This window comes from Taudactylus pleione, unplaced genomic scaffold (assembly GCF_031769625.1).
Source record: "Taudactylus pleione unplaced genomic scaffold, aTauple2 ptg000615l, whole genome shotgun sequence".
NCBI classification, from domain to species: domain Eukaryota; kingdom Metazoa; phylum Chordata; class Amphibia; order Anura; family Myobatrachidae; genus Taudactylus; species Taudactylus pleione.
The window spans coordinates 5,019,788-5,047,555 of NW_028285017.1; the positions used below are offsets into that span (position 1 = coordinate 5,019,788).

The 27,768-nt window shown below is 44.9% G+C and overlaps 1 protein-coding gene across 2 annotated transcripts in view; it reads left to right on the top strand.

Moving 5' to 3' along the window:
• Positions 1–27,768, top strand: part of MAGI3 (membrane associated guanylate kinase, WW and PDZ domain containing 3) — a 378,672-nt gene that overhangs the window by 272,640 nt on the left and 78,264 nt on the right. For both annotated transcript variants that reach the window (XM_088454430.1, XM_088454431.1), the window contains exons 11-13: positions 7,746–7,777; positions 9,657–9,819; positions 15,074–15,165. In XM_088454430.1, the coding sequence (XP_088310556.1) occupies positions 7,746–7,777; positions 9,657–9,819; positions 15,074–15,165 (287 nt within the window). The remainder of the gene's footprint in view (positions 1–7,745; positions 7,778–9,656; positions 9,820–15,073; positions 15,166–27,768) is intronic.

Below are 27,768 nucleotides of genomic sequence, written 5' to 3' on the forward strand. Positions count from 1 at the left end.
GAACAAAAGGTAGTAGTGCCAGGGTGCCTTCCTTGTAATCGCATAAATAAATATTCAAGTGTCCAAAACAGTGGAACATGAGGCACTCCCCTACCTTTTCATGTAAATGCAAGTGGTTTATTGACCAACGTTTCAAGGCCCAACGTTGGTCAATAAACCACTTATATTTACATGAAATTCTCTTGGAGTGCCACCTGTTCCATTGCTTTGGACACTAGGATATTTATATATATATATATATATATATATATATATATATATATATATATATATATATTAGGGATGTGCAGGCTCGGATAGGTTCGAGTTTGCACGTGGAGTTCGGATTTTTCCCTCCAAAAAAACGGAACTCAGAACGAGGCAAAACGTCATCTTACATGGACGAACATCATCATTCCTGGTCTTTTGTCCAGGAATGATAATGTTCGTCCATGTAAGATGACGTTTTGCCTCGTTCTGAGTTCCGTTTTTTTGGAGGGAAAAATCCGAACTCCACGTGCAAACTCGAACCTATCCGAGCCTGCACATCCCTAATATATATATATATTATACAGTACACAGTCGAGTCACATTATTATGACCACCAGTTACCAGAGTAACCACCGTGTGCAGCATGGACAGCAGCTAGACGGGCTGGGAGTGACTCAGTAAGGTGCTGGTAGGTTGGCACAGGTATCTGGAGCCATGCTGACTGCAGTGCATCCCACAGCTGCTGGAAGGTGCGTGGTGGAGTATCCATAGAGTGAACACAGCGATCGAGGTGGTCCTACAGATGCTCAATTGGGTTCAAGTTTGGGGAATTACTTGGAGTCTTGGTCGTGCATGTCCAACCACTGTCTGACATTTGTAGCCGTGTGACATTTCGCATTGTCTTGCTGGAAGATCCCATCCGCCTCAGGGAAGACAATCAGCATGTATGGGTGTATGTGCTCTGCAAGGATGGATTCATAACTAAATCAGTTGAGGTTGCTTTCCACATGGATGAGTGGGCCCAGAGAATGCCATGAAAACATCCCCCGGACCATAACGCTGCCACCACCAGCTTTTGTTCTTCCAGCAATGGTTGCAGGGTGTTTGTTCTCCAATGTTTCTTGCCTGACACGCCAACGTCCATCCGTTCGATGAAGAAGAAAATGTGACTCATTTGTGAAGGTAACCCTTTGCCAATCAGCGGAGGTCCAAATCCGATACAGACCTGAAAATTGAAGCCTTTTCCGCCGATGCATCTTTGTTAGCATAGGTGCAGTGACCATCTGTTTGCTTCGGAGCCCCATACGCAGCAGGTTTAGCTGAACTGAACTTTTTAGACATGTCTGGTGACCCCCAGGTTAATTTTGACGGTGAGCTGCTCCACTGTAGCGTGTCAGTCGGCCCTCATGCACTCCGTAGCCGACGTTTACCTCTCACATGAATGGCTCGTGGAGCTCCGCAGTTTCCACGTCAGTTATTCCTAATGGTGCCATTTGTTTAGTCATGATTCACCTTCACCACAGCGGCGAGCGAACAGTTCACAAACTGCGCTGTTTTCAGAAATACTGCCACCCTTGGCCCCAAAGCCAATAATCATCCCTTTTTGCAACTCGGATAAATCGCCCCTTTTACCCATGACCGCAACGAGTGATGTGTGCAGATAGCCTATCACACACCTTATATACTTAACAGTTATTAATTTTACTTTCAATACACACACACACACACACACACACACACGTTGAAGTACTGAATCATATTTGCCAGCATTCTCAGATAATTTATGTTTTTAAAATTATTTACATGAACTGTGTTTAAATCTTAATCGTCCTCAGTACACTACAGTCTCCATCACTTTTTACTTACTGAAGGTCATTAGAATGTCAAATGTCAGTTTTTTGGGGGGCGGAGGGGGAATTTTAAGCACTAATTAAATAGATGTCAATATATAAAGCCAAGAGAATATGAATCTACAGTGAGAATTGCATTCAGTGAACAGACTAGGAAATTGTACCACGCAGTTGAAAACCTGGGTCATTTCCAGTACATTTCCCTGGACAAATCTAAAAATTGGGGACAATTGGCGGCTATGTTGTACACAGTGGCTTTATTTCCGACTCTATGACTGCAACGAATTGTACCAGGTTGATTAGAGATGGCCATTAAAGCAATGGCTCCATCATTAGCTAAATTACCAGTGGCTTTTAATTCCAGGATAATGGAGTGCCTCAGATACACTATGAAAGCTTGCCATCAGCAAACAAATGTCAGCATTCAGAATATAAATGAGCTTCTGATTTTCTTTTACTACTTATAAGCAATGGGGAACCACATATGTGCATTAGATGTGCAGATAAATTCTTGTTGTTTCAGCATGGACATAGTTAATAGCAATTACATTTACTCCATTTCCATTCCATCCTAATTATCTTATAGTTGCACATAATGTGGTTCCTGATAGCTGCCAGTTAAAGATTGTCTCTGTCTTCTGTAATGGCCCAGACGGTGCCCTTTTAAGAGCTGTTTTATTCCCAGTGATTGAATCCGAGTGGCCTTATCAAGGCTCATTCATGTGTTACATTCATTGACTTCGCGTCTCCAACTAGGAAAAAAAAATGGTAATGCTGGGATTAAGAGAGGCTGCCATGTTACATAGCCTAATCTCCTTTTTGTTTTTCTAACCTTTTTGGCGCTGTTGCAATTGAAAATATAATTAATGACTGTTAAGTTAAATGTAATTGTAATCCTGTATTGCGTTTAGTTACCAATTTATTAAAATTGACTGCAATAAGTTTCCTGTTGGAAAAAACGGTGTTCATATGTGTTTTTTGAGGAATTGGCCTAGTATTAGGGTCATTTACCATTACATCTTCATGAGGCATCCACTATGCCACAGAGTACACATGGAATTCATCATGCATGTGTTATTTATTTATTTTATTCTTCAAAGCAATATTAATTTAGTCAAATTTGTGGATTATTTCACAGCAAAGTTTGTTAATTTGGTGATTGTTTTTCATCTTGGGTTTATTTGAATTTTTTTTGTATCTTTAATTATTTTTTTTGTACATATACTATATAGATAGGAATAGATAGATAAATAGATGTAGGTATACTTGTCTAAGAAACACTATTTTCTATATCTTGGTGTGTTGCTGTCATTTACTTTAATCTTTTTCCTAATATATGTCCATAGTGAATCATTCTTTTTGGGAAACCAAAATAATGTTACAAAGTGAAGATATGCGATTCTGTTCTGCTAAATGGAATGACTACTGTACCAATACAATGCAAATTTAAGAAATTAATAGCCATTTTTTTTTCTCTGTACTTTTTCTAATGCAAATATTTAGGGGAAGACTTTAATATTTACTGATTCTCTTAAAGCTTAACTCTGCGGAGAACCATGTTTTCCAAATGCTTTCTTATCCCATCCCAAAACCTTCATGACGGTCTTTGTCTTTTTTATGCAATCTGTGTTTATTAAGCCAAACAGCAATTAACAATAACAATCCAATTAGGTAAAATGTAAAAATATAGGAGAAATAAACCAATTACAACAATACATAGTACTGACAATCTCCAAGGTTAGCAGAGTGTGACAAAAAAAGTAAATGATATAAAAAAGCGGTGCTGTGAGCAATTGTTAAAAATAGGATATGCACGTATTTTGAAACAAAAAACAAAGGGGAAGGAAGCGAACAGAGCAAAAGCATGTTGAACAGGTTAAGGCGAGGGGGGGGCGAGAAGGAAGGGGTCTTTGTCGAGGGGAGAATAAGCAACTACTGCAGATCAGTGAGGCAAACTGCCAGATCAAAGGAAAATCACGGATGAAAGGCAAGGGGATCTGTAGTCAGGAACCAGGCAGAGAAAACTGGAGTGGAGAGCTGTACGGGAGCTAAAAGCACTGAAAGGAACAGCCATTAGGAGAAGCATACAGTGAGATTTATAGTCTCTGGACTCTCAACCTCAACCAGTCATACCATGTGGAAGTAAACTCTGAGGGGTTTTTTAGCAAAATCGAGGAAGTGAAATCTTACATCTCCTTATAAAGTTCAATGCTTTGGAACCACTGAGAGACAGAAGGCGTGGAGGGGGATCTCCATACGCAGGGGATGACTGATCTCAGGACTGCTGTCAGAAATTGTGGGGCCTGGGACTGGCCAGCTAGGCAGCCAATCACCCCCCCCCCCCCAGTCCTGGCAGTCTTCCCCTGATGGCGGAGCCCTGACTGATCTGGCGGTGTCTACATAAAGACTTATTGTACTGTGAGAGGGGTAAAGATTAAAGAGACAGAACTCAGGGCTGAAGGGAAGTAGGGACCCAGTGATAAGTTCTGAAAATCTCCTAACTGATTGCCAGAAGCCCACCAACATGGAGCAATGCCACCAGATGTGTAACCATGTGTCTGACCACATCGCCAACAGATGTCTGAATGATTTGGAGACATTTTCTTAAGGAGAGCAGGTCACCAGTACCACCATAAGAGTATCTTATATTGTATTTCCTTTACAGTGTAGAGGAAAAGCTAGCATGCATGTATTGAAATATCTGTGACCACTTCTCATTACTCAGTGTTGTGTTCAGCTCCCTGTTTCAGGCCAGAGTTTACACTGGGGGCGAATTGGACAAACCCTCTAAGCAGAGCTGATATACAGAGGTGTCCTTATACATCTTTCATGCAGTAGCGCTAAAAACCCTCTTTCTGTGCACCGGGTCACATGAGACTCTGCAAGCGTCAGACAAAAATGCATCAGTCGCATTGTACCTATTTCAGACTTTTCCCATTTCAATCCCGAATTCCTTTTTAAGAAATTGCAAGGGATGGCTTGGAAATTTGTTGGGGTAAACGGAGACCAAAACTTCGACAAGGCATGCTAATTAAGAGTTGCTCAGTGGGAGGTCTTCAGCTTTCTCACTTCTTGAGCTACTATTGAGCTGTATACTTCTTGCATATTATTGAACTGTCTCTGATGCCAGCCTTCAAACAGTGGCCACTAATTGAAGGACAATCTGTAGGAGGGTCCCCTCCTTAATCTTCATGTGATTGACCAAATCTCCCAAAACCCAACATCTCACACTTGTCATGACATTACTCTACTGGAAAAAATGTACACATATCCCCCTTGTCACGGCTGCCGACACTTAAGACTCCTGGAAGGAGTCCGGTCTACTGGACACTATAAACTGAGGTGGTTTTAGGAATGACCTGTTCATGGAATCTCAGTAACATGGAATAAAAGTAAATAGAATTTATTCACAGGCAAAATATATAGCAACGTTTCACATAATGTCTCAACAACACAGAAGTTCAGATATGCAGTAGTCAATATAGGAGTAAACCCCCATATGTAAATAAAGTCTCTGATACTAAAGTCTCTGATACTAATGTGGTCCAACATGAGACTAAGACCTCAAGATGGTATAAACAACTTTACTAGGATTGAGCCCTGCAAAGTTTTGAAGATCCGGAACAGGGTTGAGCCCTGAGACGTGGTGAGAATCTGAGACAGGTTTGAGCCCTGTGATGTAGTAAAGATCCGGAGCAGGGTTGAGGCCTGTGATGTAGTGAAGATCCGGGACAGGGTTGAGCCCTGCGATGTGGTGAAGATCCGGTGCAGGATTGAGCCCTGCAGCGTGACGAGGATCCGAAGCGGGGTTGAGCCCCGCGATGTAGTGGGGGTCCGGAGCAGGGTTGAGCCCTGCGGCGTGACGGGGATCAGGAGCGGGGTTGAGCCCCGCAATGCACGAAGGGTTCGGCGACAATAACTGTAAATCCCACAACCTGACAACACCTTTGAGACAGATGATCATTTTAACTCTCGATCACCTGTATGTGGGGAACGCCAGCAACCAGGATAGCTCCTCCAACGACCACAATGGAACTTTGGCAAATGTAGTTTATCTTTACGTACTGAGAGTCACAGTCCTGACACCCCTATTTGCTGCTGGGGCATCCCCTTTGATTCCCCTAGTGCTTAACCTTGAATCTCCCTCCTCTTACTGCCTGGTCTCCTGTTGATGTGCTCCATCTCAGCCAACTGGTGGATTGCAGTAGTGATCAACCCTTTGTGGATCTCCAGAGCACTTTCAATCTTCCCTCTCATTCTATTTAGATGAATCTCCAGCTGAGGCAGTTTATTCTTACGCTGCCATGCCGTAGCTCCCCTCAATGGTCACTCTCTCCAGTTTGAATCAAAAGATCCCTCTAAGCATTTAGTTTCAAAACTACAGATGTGTCCTCATACATCTAGCCTCAGTACGTACGCAGCGCAACTTACCTTGTGTGAGTGAGCCGCCAGGTCATGCGCTACTCTGCAAACTGTGCTGATTAATTTAATATTGGACACTTTGACATCTTTGTGCGAATGAGTCTGAATATGAAGCACAATGGAACTTGAAATTAAAAAAGCTGCGACCTCAACATCGTAGCCAGGGTTGTAACTAGGTATTTGAAGGCCCCATAGCTACATTTTGTAAAGGCCCCTATGTACCACCCAATGGTGAAAAATATATATAACACATGTAACTTTGACAAGGAAAATGGCCCCCCCTTAGCTCTGGGCCCATGGCAGCTGCACCCCTTGCACCTATGGTAGTTAAGCCCATGATTGTAGCATTTTGTATATAGGTTCAGTCTCACACACATACACAAGTGTCACATATCAGATTAATCAGCACAGTCTGCTGGTGCATCCTAGTTGCATTGCCGCTAAGACACATTTTCAGGCGATAAAGACTCAAAAGTAAACTCCGGCACTAGCAGAGTCACATGGGATCCTGGCGTGTCGGGTCTGTGTGGAGCAACTACAGCTAGAGAGTATGAGGACACATCTGTATATTCATTTTTATAGTTTTGATTCTCCCTAGCCAGGACAGCCTTAAGGATTACCATTTTTTGAAAGTCAGCCTCAAATTTGACCAGTAAGGGTAAGAAGTAGAGGCAGAATAAGTCAGTCTTATTCTTATGTGATGGTCATCTTCTAATTCTACATCATGATTGCATGGTCTAGTGCCTGTATGCAGGTTTCATGATTGGGAGGTTGATATATGCTAATTAGGGGCATGACTAGGTCAAAGGGATGCAGTGATCATCCCTACATGAAAATATTCCGCATGGGGCAATAAATGCAGATGTCCCACTTATATACCATAGTGCTCTCTGCATAATTAAGCAAATACAATTATTAGACTATAGCACCTTTTATAATACCCATTAATGTCCACAGTCTTTTCTGCAGTCTCTGTAGAGATCAGAAATTTGTATCAGCCTCATCAGTAAATTACAGTACAAGGCTTCATATGTTATGTATTGGGGGTTTAATGTTTATCTGTAAATCTTAATTTTAGCAATTCATTGGGGCCTTTACTTATCTTTGTAACTGAGTATATTCATATGTTTTACTATACTATTTTAGCAGAATATAAATATATATTACGTTGCCTGTTCTATTAGGCCATATGTAAGGCTTTATACAACTACATGAATAAAAATAGTACTAGGTGTTCTCCATCTACTGTACATGAAAAAAATTTTCTGGTTTGCTGTAAGTGAATAAATATTCTTGGAATGCAATCAGTGGTATCTCAGCCAAATTGATTTGTTACCCATATCTGGCACATCCATCAGGCAGACAATTAAGCTATATTAAGGTGGCTGGATATATGCAGACTCACAATGACAGTAGTATAGCTATGCACAGTTATTGTATCTCTGATAACATAACACCTCCCCCTTCTGATGCTGTGGTTTAAATGTTCTTTTCTATTTGCAGGTCCTCCATCACCAATCAAAGTAGCAAAAGTGGTGAGTATTCATCAAAGGGATTACGAGGTACAGCCTTCCTGTAATGTACTGTCATCTTATCCTATTTCGGTTAGCAAGTCGCTGACATAAATTGTTGAGGAAATAATGTATTTCTCTCTCAGTTCCAGCCCTTAAGCAAAAAGAAGAGTATTTTTCCTGTTGGGTATTTTTGCTGAAGTCAGATAAGCCGCAATGTCAAAGAATTAAGATACAGTATATTGCTGAGTTTGTAGTGTACCAAAATAACCTAAGTCATGTTGTAGCAATGCTTTTATGTGTATAATAATACAATAATGGTTGAAATCAGTAAACTCTGGCCTCATAGCATATTAAAAACATGGAACGGTTTTCCTGTTTCAGATTTCATATGTGATGAAACATGCCGAAAATCAGTGTATTTCATTTTAATTTTATATGTATCCTGTACATCAACGGTATTATACATATAGTAAACCAGCCCATCTCTGGGGAAGTATATATGCATATTATCAGACACCTACCTAATTAAGTCCTCTTCAATTCACATGAGACTTAATGGGCATACCTCTGAACCATCCCAATTTCAGCGGGACATCCTCTAATTGCGAGATCTGTCCCGCTTGCTGCTGTGACGATTGGGACTGAATTTCCCAGATCATCAGGTAGTTTGCAGGTGCGTGCAGCAGTGAATGGTGAATGGGAGGTAGGAGAGGCACTTTGGATGGATAATCAGGGTCAGTTCTTTTCAATGCTTGGCCTTGTCCCCTCCTTGTCTTGCCCCTTCCTTATGTCTCAATGCCCTCTGTCTCAGTCTGCACACCTAGCAATGCAGTGGGTAGTTCACCAGACAGGTGCCCCTGCACATACAGGTTTAATAGCAAGTTTAGTTCAAGGGGATAACTGTAAATGGGTGATGTTGTTAACAAGTTGAACATTCCCAATATCATGACTAAATTGTTAATTTATTTCTTCATTAATTTATTTCTCCATATTCCCCATACATGTATGGGGAATCAGCCAATCAAATGCAACGTTAAGTCTAGATTTTTTTTTATGTATTTAGTTACTTTATCATGTTGTTGATATTGCTATTTAATTAGTCCCACTTAATGTAGATTTGTTTTCTGGTCTTATGAGACCCAAAAATAAATCCCTGATTAGTGTGCTGGGGGATAATAGCCACTTAACGCCCAAATCCGTGAACTTATCACAACTTCCGGGGGTTAATGCCCGATAACATGAGTTAACGCATGTTAACCCGTTCTTTAGGGAGCCTAATTAAATAGCCTTGGGTGATAATGCCCGGGGCTACCTCCCTTTTTCTCCCCCGATAATTTATAATTCCCCAAAAATCATAAATATAGGTTGTCAGTTCTTCTGGGTATGTACAAGCTGGCATATGCATATATAAAATTACAAGACTCAATCAGTACCGCAGGTATCCACTACCCGACAGTGAAAAGACTGAACGATAACGATATCGTTCACTACACTGCACAGTGCTCACACTGAACGGTATATCGGTCAGTGTAGGCACCCTCCCTCATCTTGAACATGGTCAACCTGACGATATCATCAGGTTGACCAGCATGGTCGGGCGATGAGCGATGTTGGCAACGACCAGCGTGAACGTGCATCGCTGGTCGTTGCCGACATTTTGCTGCCCGATTTTTCCCCTATTAATGAGCGATTGAACGATAACGATGTAGTTATCGTTCACTCGCTCTGTGTAATCGGATAGTGGATATGCACCTTAGTTTAGCATCCCATGTACAGTTAGTGCCAGCATGTTTAGTGTCTGTCTGTCTATATTAATTATACACTACTTTTAATCTTAAAGCTTATTGAAATCTCATAGTCACTGAACTGAAGTGAATGGTGTAATTCTTTTATTTTCCAGAAAACGGATAAGCAGGAGCTTGCAGGCAGTGTTGAAGCAATTGGCACAACTGAACCTGTGCCACAGCCTTTGCCGTTTCCACCAAACCTTGCAAGATCAAACTCCCCAAAACTTGACCCTTCTGAGGTGTACAAGAAATCAAAAAACATCTTTGAAGATAAACGTGAGTAATTAGTTACGCCATACTTTAACAAATGTCTTCAGGCCACCCCCCCAGCTGTCCTATTTGTCAAGACAGGTCAGTAAGACATTTTTTCTGTTGCTGCTGCCACAATAATAGAAAATCTTTTTCCACCTAATTTATCATGAATACTGGCTGGCAGCTCTCACTGCTTCGCAGGTTCCACATGCGCACTGAAAACTGGGAAACCTTTGTGAGAGAGCTCAAGCAATGGCTTCTGCTGGCAATAGTTTTCAGTAGCCTCATGTGACAGTGACCTGTGACAACAACCACAGGCTGATTCAGTGTCGGATGATAAGGAAAAAAAAAAAGGATTATCTTTACACCTTGTCAAATCCATGCTGCACTGCAGGTGGGGCTGGTGTTAAATGTGTACTTCGGAGAGGCATGTCCTAGCTTAAATCTAAAATAAAACTGCCCAGTATTTGTGGGCTACATGCAAAATCAGCCAGTATTTAGCCTGCATGCAAAGTAAATGCATTTGTACCCTTGCAAAGATGATTTTTTTTGTTGTTGCTTCTCACCCAGTTCTGATGAATTAGCCCTTTAGTCTTCAACAGTTACAATCGGCTGTAATTATGCTCTGCATTATTTGCTGGACCATTATGATATGGCAGGGAGTTTAGTATTTGTCCACTTCAGCAACATAGATTTTCAGGCATAGCATCAATAGTATTTAGGGGAGATATGAAGTGGATAGAGATAAAATAGCATCCAATCAAAAATGCCAGTTAGCTGATTGGTAGGTACTTTATCTATTTCCACTTTCTCTCTCTCCAAGGTTTGATACATCTCCCTCTTAATAAGGGTCTCTCACATTAGTGAACATTAGTTTATAAGTTGTGTCTAAAGTTTATTATTCAATATTGGTGTGACATTTTATGTCAGCATTCATTTGATAGGACTTCTAAATGTACATTGTTTTTGTATCACACATAGTTGACAAACAAATAGCACACTTGACATAAATACTTTGTATTCCAAGCTCTCATTTTAACCTTGTATCATGTCTATTTCTGAACTACAGTACCTATATTATGCAGAATGATGCTGAAGTTCCTTTTTGATGTTTGGTGCATTCTTTTATTTTAGAATGAGGATGTCAGCATAGATCCCCATAGGACCACAGTATACTCACGTTAGATTTTGCCCATGGTCCTCCAGTGCTCATAACATCATGTGATGTCCTGGAGAGAAGCGGCATGGACATTACATGCACTTTGCACCTTGTAGTCAGTAACATGGCAATTCCTTATAGGTCTATAAATATCTTTGTATTACTTACAGGAAATACAGCGAGTTGGGTTTATCAGATACGCTTTTTGAATTGTTGCTGATAAAAAGCTAGTAGACATCACCTTGTAGATGATGGTATCTTTGCTTACTAAGTGGCTTATTTTTTAGTGGAAGGGTCCCTTGACAGGAAAACGTCCAATGAATAACAAATTACTGTTTTTGTCTGACTGAGATTGTTTTCCCCATATATCATTTTAAGCACTGCAAAGTGAATGTTTATTAGACAAATGATTCTTGGTTAAATGTGACCTGTTGAGTTAAATTTTTTTTTAGAGAGACTTATTCATCTACTGCCCCCGATTCCCCGTTCTGAGGATACGGTGGCCATCGATGTTTAGTGATCCATCGGCAGATCGGGGAAATTTTACATGTAAAAAATCCTAGACTTACCGATTTTAGCGTCGATATCGCAGTCTAGCCCCCCACCCCAGTTGCTAATACATAGTTGTTGTGCCATTTGGAAAGTCTCCTGTTACACACGTAATTCTGTGAGCACATTATTGGAAACATTGACTAATCTTAAATCATAGTAACATGGAACCTAAGATTTGCTAAGAAGGACAGAAAAATTCCAGAAACCCCTTCAGTTAACTATGGGCTGAATTCAATTCAGCGCAATGCTAAATAGCCTCTGGAGGGAGCTCCCAAAGCTATTAAATTAAGCGTGCTGTTAAGTCGGAGAATGCAGGTTCTCGTGACTTAACCTGGTGTTTAGTCGCGAGAACCGGCGTACTTCGACTAAAGTGACGCGGCCGGCACTTGTCGGATTTCTCCACGCATCCCCAGGGGGGCGCGAGAAGAAATCCTTAAGCCCGCCCAAACATCGTATTGAATTGAATAGCTGCGGGAGCTCCCTCCCGGGGCTATTCACCATCGCATTGAATTGAATTCCCCCCTATGAAAAAAAAATGTTACTTAACTAATATAGATGTCACTGTTTGACTCCTGAGTTTGCTATCACACAAAGCAGAAAACCTGCTAATTATTACTGCGTACAGTAAGTGGCAGTGTGAACGTAATGAAAGTGCTGCAATCCTTACCCCAATATTCCCATAGTAGTATTCAATGCACATTTTTATTAATCTCTCAATATCTGATTATATCTGTCAAGGGAGTACTGTGTCATTTATATGCAGACGGCAATGCACAACCTTACATAATGGAGATGCCCTGCTCTGACTGGCTACCTTTTAAACTTGGTGAAATGTAAAGGTGCATTAAATTATTCACTAGACATATGTCACCCTTTTTATAATGTCACACTCGCTCTAATGCTAGGTGTGACCTGTCTTTTAAGTTTGCAGAATAACAAAGATGTTAGATCAAAATAAAGATATATGGCTGAATTATTATTTTTTTGTGTGTGTATGTAAAGCTATTATGATCTTCAACGACAGACACTTATTAATTAACTCCACCACCGATACAGTTCTGCCACTTTTTATAGTTCCTGTAAATTAGTTTTTTTTTTTTTGTCTTTTGTTTTTTTTTATGCTGTGTAGTAAAAGTTAAGCTGGGTACACACGTAAAGATTTTCTGTCCAACCATCCAACTAGCTGATTGGTTGGAATGAAAATCTGGTAACGTATGGGAGTAACTGATTATCAGCAATTTGATCCTAAATGCCAGAAAACAGATGAAAATGGCCGTCAGACAAGTTTGTTAAATGTTTGATCTTAACAATTTGTTCAAACAACAGTTTTTGTCCATTTTCCGGCGTTTGGGAGCAAATTGCTGATTGTCATTTGCTTTCATACCTAACCAGGTTTTCCTTCCAACCAATCAACTAGTTGGATGGTTGGACAGAAAATCTTTAGGTGTGTATGCAGCATCACAAATACCATCTATAGGCTACTGGTAAATAAAACCGCTCAAAGTCTACCACTCACTTGTTAGAAAACAACCACAATGTTACATTGCCTTTGTTTGCTTGATCCACCCCAAAACATAATATAATTATTGTTGTAAACTAAATTTTGTTAATTGGATGATGAGGTACAATATTTTTGTTTAAACTGCTCTCTGAAAGAGGTGGGCTCAGGATCAAAATTTGTCAGTGGTCCATTAATTCTTATGGGCGAGTCTTGTCTTCCATCTCGCTCAGCTGCCCTATTGATAGTTTGCTAATAAATTGCAGCGATGATGGATTTTATATTGCCGTATTAAGTGACTAGCAAAAATCTCCCTTCCCCCTGCAGATTAATAAATAGCTTGTAACTGTGCCATTGTTTCTATACAACTCAATGAGATGGTTTGTGGTTTCTATGATGATACGTAATTTCAATGTACATACTGTGGTAGTAATAGCAAGGGTTTAGTAAGTAAAATTGCCTACAAATTATCATAAAGCTACACAATGCACACAGAGGACCGTATATTAACCTATCTGTATCATGTAAGCAATTATGACTCAGTGCGCACATGCAGTAATGTACTGTAGTGGCTAAGTACATTTCCTGAGATTAGAAATAAAAAAAACTTCGAGATTTGCTGTAAAATAGTGTTTTAGTATTGGTAAAGTAATACTTTTTATTGTGCTATAATTAAAGTTAAAATAATAAACTGAGGCAGCACAAACATGAATATTAATGTAAATTTTTTCATTTTAACTTAACTCTGAAAGGGCTGCCGTACATGGTCCCACTCAGGTCTGTGCAGTTTTGGCCTGTTGTCCATCAGATTTTGAATAGCCGAGCAGGTTATCTAATAGACGATGGATCAATAGGGCAATGCTCTGGGCACACATACACAGCATCAGATCTGTAATGGAGGGTCATTGTAGGAAGCACAGTTGGTGTAGTGGTTAGCATTATTGCTTCACAGCAATGAGGTCTTGGGTTAGATTCCCACCATGGCCTTAACTATGAGAAGTTTGTATATTCTCCCCGTGGTTGTGTGGGTTTTCTCTGGCATATCCAAAAATATACTGGTAGGTTAATTGGCTCCTCACAAATATTAACCCTAGTGTGTATGTGTGTGAGCATGTTGTATGAAATATAGGGGTCTATTTACTAAGCAGTGTTAGGACACAGAGTGAAAAGTGATAAGAAAGTGATAAGGTGCCAGCCAATCAGCTCCCAACTGTCATTTTTCAAACACAGTCTGTGAGATGACAGTTGGGAGCTGATTGGCTGGCACCTTATCACTTTTCACTCTGTCTCCTAACTTAGTAAATAGACCCCATAGATTGTAAGCTTCACTGGGGCAGGGACTGATGTGAATGGCTAAATATTCTTTGTAAAGCGCTGCATAATTGTATACATTATATAAACGATCGTAAATTAAAATAATTGTGCTCATGGGCCTCAATTGTAGGGCTCAATTCTATTCGGTGGGAGTTGGGCCCTGTGAGCCGTTCTAACAGCAAACTCGCACTACATATCCAATTTCAACCTCGCATTGTGTTTATTCCAACATTTTACAAGCTTGTATAAAAACATTATATAACTACTCTACAGACATTTTCCTGCACCCCAAAATGCTGGAAAGACTTTAATTTGATGAAATTAAAGCCAGTGTGGCTTGCTATCATTTTGTAACCAGTAATAGAGTGCACAAATCAGCCATATGACCCCTTTTATAAACCGCCAGTATTTTCCTTATGAACTCTAACAAGCCTTCTATAGTATATGGTCCTGCTATTTTAGTTGTCACATTTTTTGGGGGGTCCAGGGTGGTTTCCCCACTTTTTCATGCACTTCTCCCAGGTACCATATTATAGAAAAGTCGCACATATCTCGGGTGTGTGCATTTGTGAGATGTATGTTTCATGAAACAAACTTGCTTTCTTAATCTCGCACCTAATAGGACTGAGCCCTCAGAATGTTACATCTCTGTCTGACATGCCAGCAATGTGTCTGATTAAAACTGCGAAGATACAGTATCTTGTCATTGCAAGTCAGTGTTTTCACTAAGGTGCCTTTTTCCTCTGAATATTTAGCTCCCAATACAAAGGATTTGGACGTTTTCCTGCGGAAGCAAGAATCTGGCTTTGGGTTCAGGGTCCTTGGAGGTGATGGACCAGAACAGGCGGTGAGTACCATTAATGAACTTGCTTAGTACCTACAATGCAATTATATTAAACACACACTATGTACATCATGCACAAGCTGTGAACCAGCCATGTTCTGGGCTGCATTGGTCCCCAATGGGCATGTTTAGCACCTCTGAAGTGCTAGTCTAACCTCATACACTATTATATTGCCACACATAATGTATGCATCTGCCTCCACTGCTTACAGCAGGGTAAATATCTCCCATCTTCCGGCAAATCAGGACTAATGTGTCCATCACATGATGGTGGGGACTGTCCCACCAAACTCAGGATGGATGTGAGATATGGAAAAGTGTTCTGAGTGTTTTTGAGGCAGACCCACATAGGGGCTGTTTCGTAGTATATGGGAATATGTCTGTTTGCTTAGTGTAAAATACTCAAACTTTTATGGTGCACGTCCACATAAGCTGTATGCAGATCTGACACTTTCGCCTCCTTATACCCTTTGGAGGGAAGGGACTGTCTAATGTTTGCTAAGTACAGTAAGGGCAGATTTGTATAATTGCAGAGGCAGACGTGTGTGAGGTGGCATACACGATGATGATGATGGCGGCCGCCACCACTAGCCACCTGCTTCTCATTTGGCTCATTGTGAACTCGTCTCTGTAGCTGGTTCTTCGTTCACTGATTGTGCATATATTATATATTTTTGGGGGGGCGTATTTTAAATATACATTTTTTTTTTGGCTTCTTTCATTGGTACTTGAGAAGGAATTTTAAGAGGTCTATTTACTAAGCAGTGTTAAGAGACAGAGTGAAAAGTGATGTCTGTGATAAGGTGCCAGCCAATCAGCTCCCAACTGTCATTTTTCAAACACAGCCTGTGAGATGACAGGTGGGAGCTGATTGGCTGGCACCTTATCACTTTCTTATCACTTTTCACTCTGTCTCCTAACACTGCTTAGTAAATAGACCCCTAAATCTGCTATATTATAGAATGTTTATTACTTAAATCATGCCTAATAGTAAATGCATGTTTTCACTATCAAAACAAATGTTGACAGACTCTCCGTGTGCTTCTGACCTCGTTTGAGTGCATTGTATACGATGTAAACTAGTGGATATGTAAGTGGTACAGGGTTGGATGCATTTTGTAATGACTGCCTCAGCATATGAGCTTACATGTGCTACTTTTATGTGCTTCACATTGACCAAACAGACATCAGCCGCATAGTTTGCTCACAGACTAGAGATGTAAAACAAGGATACTGAGAGTTTTCCAAATCCCGGCACCCTAGAGTGTCAGCATTTTTTCCATTTCACCCATTGGCCAAAAGTTTCTTATTGAGTAATTCAGCAAAAATAAAATGAAGAAAATTAGGCTTATATGTCACCCTTAGGCTCAGTTATGTGGTGGTGGACAGGGCTGCGGTTCTGCTGTTCTTTTTGTCCACATTTTTCGATAAGCAAAACCAGTGCTAATAGTTGCCAATCACACTGACTAAAATTAATTTTATTTGGTACTGGACCTCCAACCCAAGGCACCCCTGCAAGTGCCCTGAGGCACCCTAGGGTGCTACGCCACCCAGTTGGGGAACCACTGATCTAGCAAATAAAAATAATCCACACAGATACAGCAGTGTTGAATATCAAATTAATCAGCACAGTTTGCTGCTGCGTCCTAGTGCGAGGGGCTTTTTATCGCGACTGCAGCATAGATGTATAAGGACACATCTGTAATATGATAGCCAATCTTCACTCATTTTCCTGCGTACCTCTATTGCAGCGGTATTCAACCGCTGTGCCGCAGGCAGTTGTGTAGTGTGCCGCGGGACGAGAGCTGCCGGTCACATTATAGAATGGACCGGGCAGCGCTGCCACTGAGCTCCTCTGGGAGGCTCAGAAGCGCCCAGGCCGTGCCTAGACGGGGCGGCGTGACATCACCGGTCACGCACACCGCGTTGCCTGTCTGCCTGGCCGCCCTGCCAGTCACACTGCTGCCCTTCGAAGACCCGCGGAGAGTGCTGGGGGTCTATTCACTTCCGAGAGTGCTGTGACAGTGAAGGAGGAGCCAAGAAGACAGGAACATGTGAAGGGAGAAGAAGCTGGTAAGTGGTGGGGGGGACACACAATAACGGACACTGATGTGTACGAGGGGGGGAAGAGTAGAATAAAAGACAACGATGGGGAGGAGCACAATAGAACAGATGGGGAGTAGGGAGGTTGCACAATAACATAGATGAGAAGGAGGGGGGAGCACAACAACACAGATGGGGAGGAGGGGTGACAAAATAGCACAGATGGGAAGGAGGGGGGACACAACACAGATAAGGAAGGGGGGGATCACAAAAACTCAGATGGAAAGAAGGGGGGGACTCAGTCACACAGATGGGGAGAAGGGGAGGCAAGAACACAGATGGAGAGGAGGGGGGAGCAGAATAACACAGAAAGGGAAGTGAACCAGAGCAGGGACTGTACTGCTGCACCCAGTGACCCCTTTCCCTTCACAGAGTGTAATTACTCTGAAAATATGTAGGGCGCGCCTGTCCCTTACTTTGCCAGGGGCGCTTGGACCCCTAGATACACCCCTGGGGCCAATGTATGTGCGTTTTATTTCTCTGGGACCAATGGATGTGCGTTTTATTCATGTGGAGGCCAATGTTATGCGTTTTATTCCTGTGGAGGCCAATGGGTGTGTTTTTTTTGGTGGGAGCCAATATGTATGTTATTTCATAAGTTGTGCACGCCGTATCGCCGGATGGTGTGCCTTGGCAATTTTAAAATCTTAAGTAGCGTGCCTCGAGTTGAAAATCACTGCTCTATGGGGTAACAGGTATAAATGGACCCACATCTGAATAAATTTTCTTTCTCTTTCTTGGCGTGCAAGGAAAAATAAGCAAAGTGGTTGGTCATCCGGCCGTGCACATCACTCAGAATTGAATTCCCCCAGAGTGCTGTATGGCTCATAACTAAAATGTGTATGCTATATGTTTATGGGACTATTTTATATAGTGTGACAGAGGGTGGTGGGCACTTAACTGATAACTTGGGAAGAAAACAATTTTATGTTAGTATATTCTAATTTTTATCCCTTATTTGGGGAAGAAAAAATTATTTAGAACCCAATTTGTGGAGAATGGTTGAGTAGCTGAGATACAGAAATGTGTATATCGGCAGGAACTCCATGTAGTTCTATTGATCCGTTTTCCACTGTGCATGCCCAATAATTTCATGCAATTGAAAAAGACCTGAAACCGCAGCAGCATTGACATTAGTAATCTGACAGAACAGTAAGGAATTACAGTATTTTAGGAGAACATGTCCATAAATATTACTTTTTGTTTACTCCTTTAAGGCATATATAATTTAAGACCCTGTTCTTTTTAAGCTAATACTTGCACATTTGATAGTTCTCTTCCTGTAAATGTTTGCCTTTAGAGACCAAAATGCCGCAATTTGCATTCAAAGCTTGGTGAGCAACTGCTAAGACATAGAGGAGATGATTATGTCGAAATGAGAACTCTTCATTTTATTTTCACCCTCTAATTTGTTTGTTTTAGTTCTATTATTCGCCACATACTTATTGCTCATCTTAAAAACTGCATAAACAGAGGTCAGGTCACATTGCAATGTATTTAGTTATACTGCTCTAGAATACATTAATACATACAATGGAATTGGTATGTAATGCCAGGTATCGGGATGCCTCCTATCACAATGACGACAGCGGCATCCCGATGACTGGTATCCCGAAAGGGGTCGGGTAACTTACCCTCCACCCCTAACCCTCCCCATCCCGCACCCTAACCCTCCTCGTTAGTTCCTGAACCTAAGTCCCTCTTCCTAGTGCCTAAACCTAACCCCCCCCAGTGGTGCCTGACCCTATCCCTCCCCCCTAGGGGTGCCTAACTACTAACCTCCCCCCCCCAAAAAAAACCTAACGCTATCCCCGCTAAGTGCCCTAAACCTAACCCTCCTCCCCCGCGACTAGCAGGACAGGCGCCCCGGACTTGCCTCGTTTGGGCACGCATCCTCCTGGATTCCGGCATCGGGATTAAGATAGGTGTTGGTATTTCGACACCTATCTTAACTCACAGCCGCCGGTTTCTTGACTACATTCCCATATAACTTAAGTGACTGCTTAGGAAGGTTAGATGTTGCTGTGCATTGATAGATTGTGTGTGGGAACCAGTGGCATAACTACGGCCCCCGCAGCCTCCGGGGAGGCTTAGGGGCCGTTGCTTCACCACTGCATGACTGAGCACGCTGACCTCTGAAGTGATCGGAGGCTAGGCCAGCGTTCCCAGTCATGCAGTGCGCAGGTGACGTGCTGAGGATCCTGCGCGGCCGCGCCTGCTGAATCATGTTTGATCCAGACAAAGCGGCAGTGTGATGGACATCCCGGACGGCGGCTAGTCAGGTAAGTACTGGTGGATGGGGAATCAATTACAGGGGGGCCTGCATAAGGGGCATTGCTACAAGGGGGGCCTGCATAAGGGGCACTGCTACAAGGGGGGCCTGCATAAGGGGCACTGCTACAAGGGGGTCCTGCATAAGGGGCACTGCTACAAGGGGGGCCTGCATAAGGGGCACTGCTACAAGGGGGGCCTGCATAAGGGGCACTGCTACAAGGGGGGCCTGCATAAGGGGCACTGCTACAAGGGGGGCCTGCATAAGGGGCACTGCTACAAGGGGGGCCTGCATAAGGGGCACTGCTACAAGGGGGGCCTGCATAAGGGGCACTGCTACAAGGGGGGCCTGCATAAGGGGCACTGCTACAAGGGGGCCTGCATAATGGGCACTGCTCCAGGGGGGCCTGCATAATGGGCACTGCTCCAGGGGGGCCTGCATAATGGGCACTGCTCCAGGGGGGCCTGCATAATGGGCACTGCTCCAGGGGGGCCTGCATAATGGGCACTGCTCCAGGGGACATTTCATAAGGGGTACTACTACAGGGGGCATTGCATAAGGGGCACAACTACAGGAGGACTACTACAAGTGGCACTGTATAAGAGGCACGGTGTGGCATAATTTGTTATAAGGGCATTACTCTGTCACATTACTCTGTCACTATGTGTTATACGTGGTATAATGTGTAAGGGCATTACTGCGTGGTATAATGTGTTGTAAGGGGCATTATGATGTGGCATAATTTGTTACCAGGGCATTACGGTGTGGCATAATGTGTTATAAGGGGCATTACTTTTCTACTTCAGGGTCCATAGGGTATCCACAGGATACCTTGGGTATAGGTGTGACGTCAGTCATCGGGCACCATAGAGTTAAGCTTTCAGCCTCCCAGGATGCACTAGGGTCCCCCTCCTATACCCCGCCCCCGAGCCAAGGCACCTCAGTTTAGTTTGGTGCCCGGCCGGAGTCGGGTGCACCTGTTGGAGTGGGGGCTAAGAAGAGCCCCTGAAGTTTTCCTGCATGCAGCTGTGGCTGCACATCTGGATGTACAGCATGGACAGTCAGTCCTGACGTCCATGCTGTCTTCCCTACACCCCCGCCGGTACCAGAACGCCGGTACCGATCCGGGGATGCTGGTGAGCATCTGGGGTCACAGCTAGCGGTGACCCCAGATGTTCCGGACCATGGCCGGAATCAAGGGGGACAGCAAGGTAAGCAGCGGGGTCCCGCGGTGGGTCCCCGCTGTTACATGGTCCAGAGTCCCCAGGCAGGGGGCTCCCTGGGGACTGGATGCAGCGTGGAGCCAGGTATATAACCTGCGCTTCCACTACCCCCCTGGGACAGCGGACCGCAGCAGAGCGGTAGCGCTGCGGCGTCCCGGGGGTTAAATGCATGCCAGGGGAGCGCGCCTTCCCTGTCTCACAGCCGGCACCTCCCCCGCTGCACACAGCCCTCTCTGCACACTGCTGACTGGCCCTGTGGCAGTGCTCCTCCCCCAGGCCAGCCTCCTCTAAGCTCCTCGGCGGCCATCTTAACAAACGCATGGTGAACGCTGCTGGAAGCCTGGATTCAGAGGCATCGTGGTCTGGGTCCCCCCGCATACCTCTCCTCCGATTTGGTCCAGGTCTGTGTATGCAGCGCTGTGTCCTACCAGACTCTGTGTCTGTGTAGTTGATTTATCAGCGCTGGTTAGTGCAGGAATTTAGTTTCTTTGCATTGTATGTGACTGTGCTAGCGCTGCTGCCTGTACTTTCCATTTCTGACTGTCAGCTTTATTACTGTCCCTGTTCTTTCTGCTAAAGCCCTTGCGCTGCGGTGCTGCAGGGTGGTCTCTCGCCTTTTTAAAAACAATTGGTGAGAGGGGTCACATACTTTTGTACCATCATGTCTGAAAGTGACTTTCCTCTCCGGCTACAGTGTACTACGTGTAAAGTGCCTTTAGCGGAGGGGGAGGGTATTGCGGAGGGCCTCTGCCGGCAGTGTTTGTCAATGGCGCGGCCTATTACGGTTACAGCACCGGTACTGGAGCCACCCTGGGCTTGTTTCGCTCAGGCGCTTACAACCTTAGTGGGCCAGTTAGCTCCGCAGCCCGCATTTACGCAGATGGGTTTGTCCCAGCAGTCAGTGGTGTCGTCACCCATGCAGGGTTTCCCAAGACAATTGGTGGTACCCCGCAGTTCTGTACAGCACTTGTCGGACGTGGTGCAGGGGGAGGCTGTGATGCAGTCACATAAACAGCCGGTGGCATCTTTTGTCGGCTCCTTATGAGGATGACGAAGGGACGTCTGATGATGGGGAGATTCTGGATCCTTACGATCAGGAACGTCTCCATACTAAGGACGCAGACGCTAGGTCCAAGGTGTATATTCCTGGACTTATTCGGGCAGTCCGCACAGCCTTGGTGATTGAGGACGAAGTTCCCCCAGCGGCTAAATCCAAGTATGCCTTTTTTTAAGGATGTGAAGGGTGACGCCACAGTCTTTCCTCTTTCGGGTCAGTTGGTGGACCATTTAGAGGAGGCGTGGAAACAGCCTGGCAAGCGATACCAACCGCAGAGGCGCCTGGCGGTGGCTTATCCGTTCGCGGATAATTATTTTGCTAAGTGGGAATCCCCTCCACAGGTGGATTCTCATGTGACACGTCTTGTCCGTAGTGCCACATTGCCAATGCCGTCCATGTCCTCCCTTAAGGATGCTACAGACCGCAAGGTGGAGATCTGCCTGAAGTCCGCTTATTCCCTTGCGGGGGGGGGGCAGCGCGGCCGGCTATGGCCATTTGCTGGGTTGCCAGAGCTATGGAGCGCTGGGCGGATTCGTTGGAGGCGTCCTTCGATTCCGGATGAACAGGTGGAGTTGATTGGTAATCTCCGTGATTCGGCCACTTATATCAACGAGGCGGCCTTAGACATTAGTACCCTGGTGTCTCGAATTTCTTCAGCAGCGGTGGCTGCTCGTCGCACGTTGTGGTTGCGATCCTGGAAGGCGGACGCTGATTCCAAAAAGGGTTTGGGGGCGTTGCCCTTTAACGGAGAAGTTCTCTTCGGTCCAGATCTGGACAAGATTGTGGCCACACTGGCGGCAGCCAAATTGGCATGTCTCCCGTCGGCCGCTGCTCCTTCTGGTTCAGGACCATCGTCCTTTCGGTCTTATAGGGCCCAGGGCAGGCCCAAACCACAGTCTTTTCCCCGACAGGCTGGTCCCAAGAAATCGGCCAAGCCCCGGAAGCAGGCATGGAGTACCAGACGTCCGGCCCCTAAGCCAGATGACAAGCCTACCTCCTGACGGTCCGGGCCTCCCTTTGGGGGATCCCAAAGTGGGACGCCGCCTGCTGCAGTTCGCCCGGTGTTGGTCGGTCACCACGACAGACACTTGGGTTCTCGAGGTGGTCTCCCACGGGTACGCCCTCTCTTTCCGGCACAGACCCCCGGCTCGATTTTTCACCACGGGTCTACCATCAGACCGAAACAAGGCCACGGAGCTGCGGAAGGTCTTGCACACTATGCTCCAGGCTGGAGTTATAGTGCCTGTTCCATTCTCCCAGAGGGGCCAGGGTTTCTATTCCAATCTCTTTTTGGTGCAGAAACCCAATGGGTCGTATCGTCCGATTCTCAACCTCAAAGCTCTCAACAAGTCTTTGCGGGTGCCGAAGTTTCGGATGGAGAGCCTACGGTCCATCATTCTGACGCTGGAACCTGGGGACTACATGGTGTCATTGGACATACAGGACGCTTACCTGCATGTCCCTATTCTTTTGCGCCATCAACAGTTCCTCAGGTTTGCAATCCGCAGCGACCACTTTCAGTTTCGGGCATTGCCTTTTGGCCTGGCGACAGCACCGCGTGTGTTCACCAAGGTGATGGCGGTCATGGCGGCTTCTCTGCGGCTGCAGGGAGTCTGCATGTTGCCGTACTTGGACGACCTTTTATTAGTGGCAGGATCTCGGGAGCTCCTTCTGCGCCACTAGGACCTGACCATTGCGCTACTGCAACGGCACGACTGGTTAATAAACTGGCAGAAGTCCACTAATCCTGTCCCGGCGGATTCTGCACCTCAGAGCCTTATTGGACTCGGGACAGCAAAGGATCTTTGTGACGGGGGAAAAGATCTCTGCTTTACAGTCAAGGGTGCGCAGTTGTCTGCACAGCCGCCGGGTGTCTCTACACTCGGCAATGAGGTTACTGGGCTCCATGGTGTCGGTGTTCGACATGGTGGAATATGCCCAGTTTCACTCCAGACCTCTGCAGCACCTGATCCTGTCCAAGTGGAACGGGCTGCCTCAGTCTCTAAAGTCCCAGACGATAGTGCTCACCCCGGAGGTTCGCCTGTCCCTTGCCTGGTGGTTGCAGACGACCCATCTCACCAAGGGACGTCCGTTCTGGGTACCAAATTGGGTCCTGTTGACAACGGACGCCAGTCTTCGGGGCTGGGGAGCAGTTTCGGGTCCACTCTTGTTCCAGGGCAGGTGGACTCTGACAGAAGCGGAACTTCCAATAAATATCTTGGAACTCCGTGCGGTCTTCAATGCTCTCCAGCAGGCACATCGGGTTCTCCAGGGTCGCCCAGTGCAGGTCCAGTCAGACAACGCTCCCACCGTGGCCTACATAAACCGGCAAGGAGGAACCCGAAGTTGGGCGACTCTCGTAGAGCTGTCTCGGATCCTGGTATGGGCGGAGCGCAATCTGCCGGCCATATCAGCTGTCTTCATCCCGGGAGTGCTAAATTGGGAGGCGGACTTTCTAAGTCGCCAGGACGTTCATCCGGGGGAATGGTCCCTGCACCTGGACGTTTTTCAACTGCTGGTGGACAAGTGGGGTCTTCCAGAGATCGACCTCATGGCGTCCCGGCACAACAACAAGTTGCCGGTGTACGGGTCTCGCACAAGAGACGAAGAGGCGTCTCTGGTGGATGCTCTGTCCGTCCGGTGGACGTTCCGGTTCGCTTACCTGTTTCCTCCGGTTTCCCTTCTTCCACGGGTAATCCGGAAATTCAAACAGGAAGGAGGGACGCTCCTGTTGATAGCTCCCACGTGGCCCAGACGGCACTGGTTCTCAGAACTTCAGGGTCTGTCCGTGGACAGTGTTCTGCGGTTGCCGCTATGACCGGACCTTCTGTCACAGGGTCCTTGTCTTCACCCGGACCTGACTCGGCTGTCTTTGACGGCGTAGCTGTTGAGACAGCCATGTTGAGGTCCAGGGGGTTTTCCAGCTCTGTAGTGCGTACCATGTTACGAGCTCGGAAACAGTCTTCCGCGAGGATATACCATCGTGTGTGGCATACGTTCTTCCAGTGGTGTCGACCGAGAGGTTATGCACCGCGGGAGTTTCGTCTGTCTCGGATACTCGCCTTCCTACAAGCGGGACTAGATCATGGGCTTCGCCTTGCTTCTTTGAAGGTACAGGTTTCGGCCCTGTCTGTCTGGTTTCACGGTAGGATTGCTACAATCCCGGATGTGCGCACCTTTATGCAAGGTGTTCTCCGCATTCAGCCGCCCTTTGTTCCACCTGTGGCACCTTGGGATTTGGCTGTGGTCCTGAGGGCTCTCCAGGGACCGCCGTTTGAACCACTGGGCTCAGTGGATCTTAAATGGCTAACAGCTAAGACTGTTTTCCTTCTGGCCATAGCTTCGGCCAGACGTGTTTCTGATTTAGGGGCTCTTTCTTGTAGACCCCCTTTCTTGATTTTTCATGGGAACAGGGCAGTGCTCCGCACTCTGCCTGAATTTCTTCCCAAAGTTGTTTCCCATTTTCATGTTAACGAGGAAATAGTTGTTCCGGCCTTTAACTCACCTGGTCTTTCAGTGGGTGTGGCCACTTTGGGTGTTGTGCGGGCCTTAAGGACTTATGTTGACCGCACTTCTTCGTTTAGGAAGTCGGACGCCTTGTTTGTCCTCTATGGCTTCCGTAAAAAGGGTTGGCCTGCTTCAAAGCAAACTTTGGCAGCCTGGATCTGTATGGCTATTTCTGAAGCTTATCTTCATGAAGGTCTGCCGGTTCCTCCTTCTCTGAAGGCTCATTCCACTAGGTCTGTGGGTCCTTCGTGGGCAGCTCGACGTGGTGCCTCTGCAGTCCAGATCTGCAAGGCTGCTACGTGGTCCTCTGTCCATACCTTCGTGAGGTATTACAGGTTTGACACCTTCGCCTCTCAGGATGCTTCCTTCGGGCAGCGGATTCTCGTTTCAGCACAGGAGCATCCCCACCCTTAAAGGATACTGCTTTGGGACATCCCCAAGGTATCCTGTGGATACCCTATGGACCCTGAAGTAGAAAATATGAGATATGGTAAGAACTTACCTTTGTTATCTCTATTTCTACGAAGTCCATAGGGTTCCACAGGACTCCCGCCCTGTCGCACCTGTGCTGCAGATGGGCTTTGTTCTGGTCACTGGTTTTTCCATCTCCCTCTGGTGAGAGTGTGATTCTTGTGTGTATCCAGATCTTCTTTCTCTCTCTTCCTTCTCCTCCTCCGGCCTATGGCTTGGTAACTAACTGAGGTGCCTTGGCTCGGGGGCGGGGTATAGGAGGGGGACCCTAGTGCATCCTGGGAGGCTGAAAGCTTAACTCTATGGTGCCCGATGACTGATGTCACACCTATACCCAAGGTATCCTGTGGAACCCTATGGACTTCGTAGAAATAGAGATAACAAAGGTAAGTTCTTACCATATCTCATATTATTGTGTCATAAGGGTCATTACTGTATCATGAAACCACACACCTTATCTTTGGGTGTGTTTGTTCTATGGGGGGGAGGGGCGCATCTGGAACTTTTTACCAGGGGAAGCAAAATTTATAGTTACTCCACTGATGGGAACACTCATCATAGTGTGTGACCTTTTTGGAATTGTATCCATAAACATTTGATCAATACCCACTTTTGTTGGTATACTGTATATACAAAACACTGTTTATCCTCTTAAGCTTGTCATTATTTACCAAATACCTCTTCATCTCTGTAAGTATTTATCAAATGGGTAGAAGGTGTGAAGAATTAAGGAATTATCCAAACTAAGGTACATATTATCATTTGACTTCAATTTATTTTCACTGCACAGCATAGTAATACAGCACTACTTGCTCTGTGAATGACAAGTGAACAGTAATGCCGGGCAAATAACTGCCATATAATAGTCGCCAAATGCAATTAGGAGCATATGATAACATGTTAAATAACATGACCCAAGAATTGATGGACATATCAAGCAAGCTATAAATAATTAACATATCAAGCAAACTAATTAAACAATCTCTGTATTATATGAATTAACTCAAAGTATAAACTGTAGCATTATTTTTTTTATGCCGCTCAAAAGTTTTAGTATGCAGTAGGAGTGCGTTCCTCACAGCCGATAAGGAAATAAACTCTCTGGCTTTATTGCTATTATATATGATACGCATACACTATTCATATTTATGAGCACGTTTTCACTCCATATGTGTCTCTTTTTAGCATTTTTTTTAATAATCTTGGTTTTATGGCTTTTCAGTTGCTCTGCAGAAAAATGGGGTCCCTTGATGCTGGGCTGCAGGCTTAAATGCTTTTGATCAAATCATGACAAAATCCCCTTTGTTTTATTTGCTGCACACACATAAATTTGTAGTATATTATTGTTAGCGCCGATAGCAAAAGTTTTTCTGTTTTGTATACATATATGGCATTAATATTGCCATGCTGCTGGTACCATGTATGATATGGGTAAAACTGAGCGCGGGCATATTTCTTTTGTTTTTTTTTCAGTTGCTCTGCCTCTTTTCTATCATTCTTTTGAAACCGAGTGCACTTGGATAACAGTATGTAATCATCCTCCTAATCTTCCCTCAGGGCGCAATAGGCACTGCCATGTCACTATGTTGTGCTACTCTTGGCCCACTGGATGACTGTCAGTACTTTAATAGCATAGAGATGAGAATTTACAAATTTATAGCTTAAGCCAGTGGTTCCCAAACTGTGCGACGTGGCTCCCTCGGGTGCCTTAGCGGTTGGTGGCCTAAAGAGATCACCCAGTGTATTATTTTTTTGTGTGGGAGAGGGATTGGTGGCGCGGAGTAGGGTGGAGCAGCGGGGTGGGAGAGCAGTCACTGTAAAGTGACAGGCAGTGTATAATGGGGTCCTACAACGGAATGCGTTGTGGGAGAACAGACAGGAAGTGACTGATATGAGGAGTGATGCTGCAGAACGGGGCTGGTAATCACAACTAAAGGTAAGTAAGGGGGGGGACATGGAGGAGGCAAATGGAG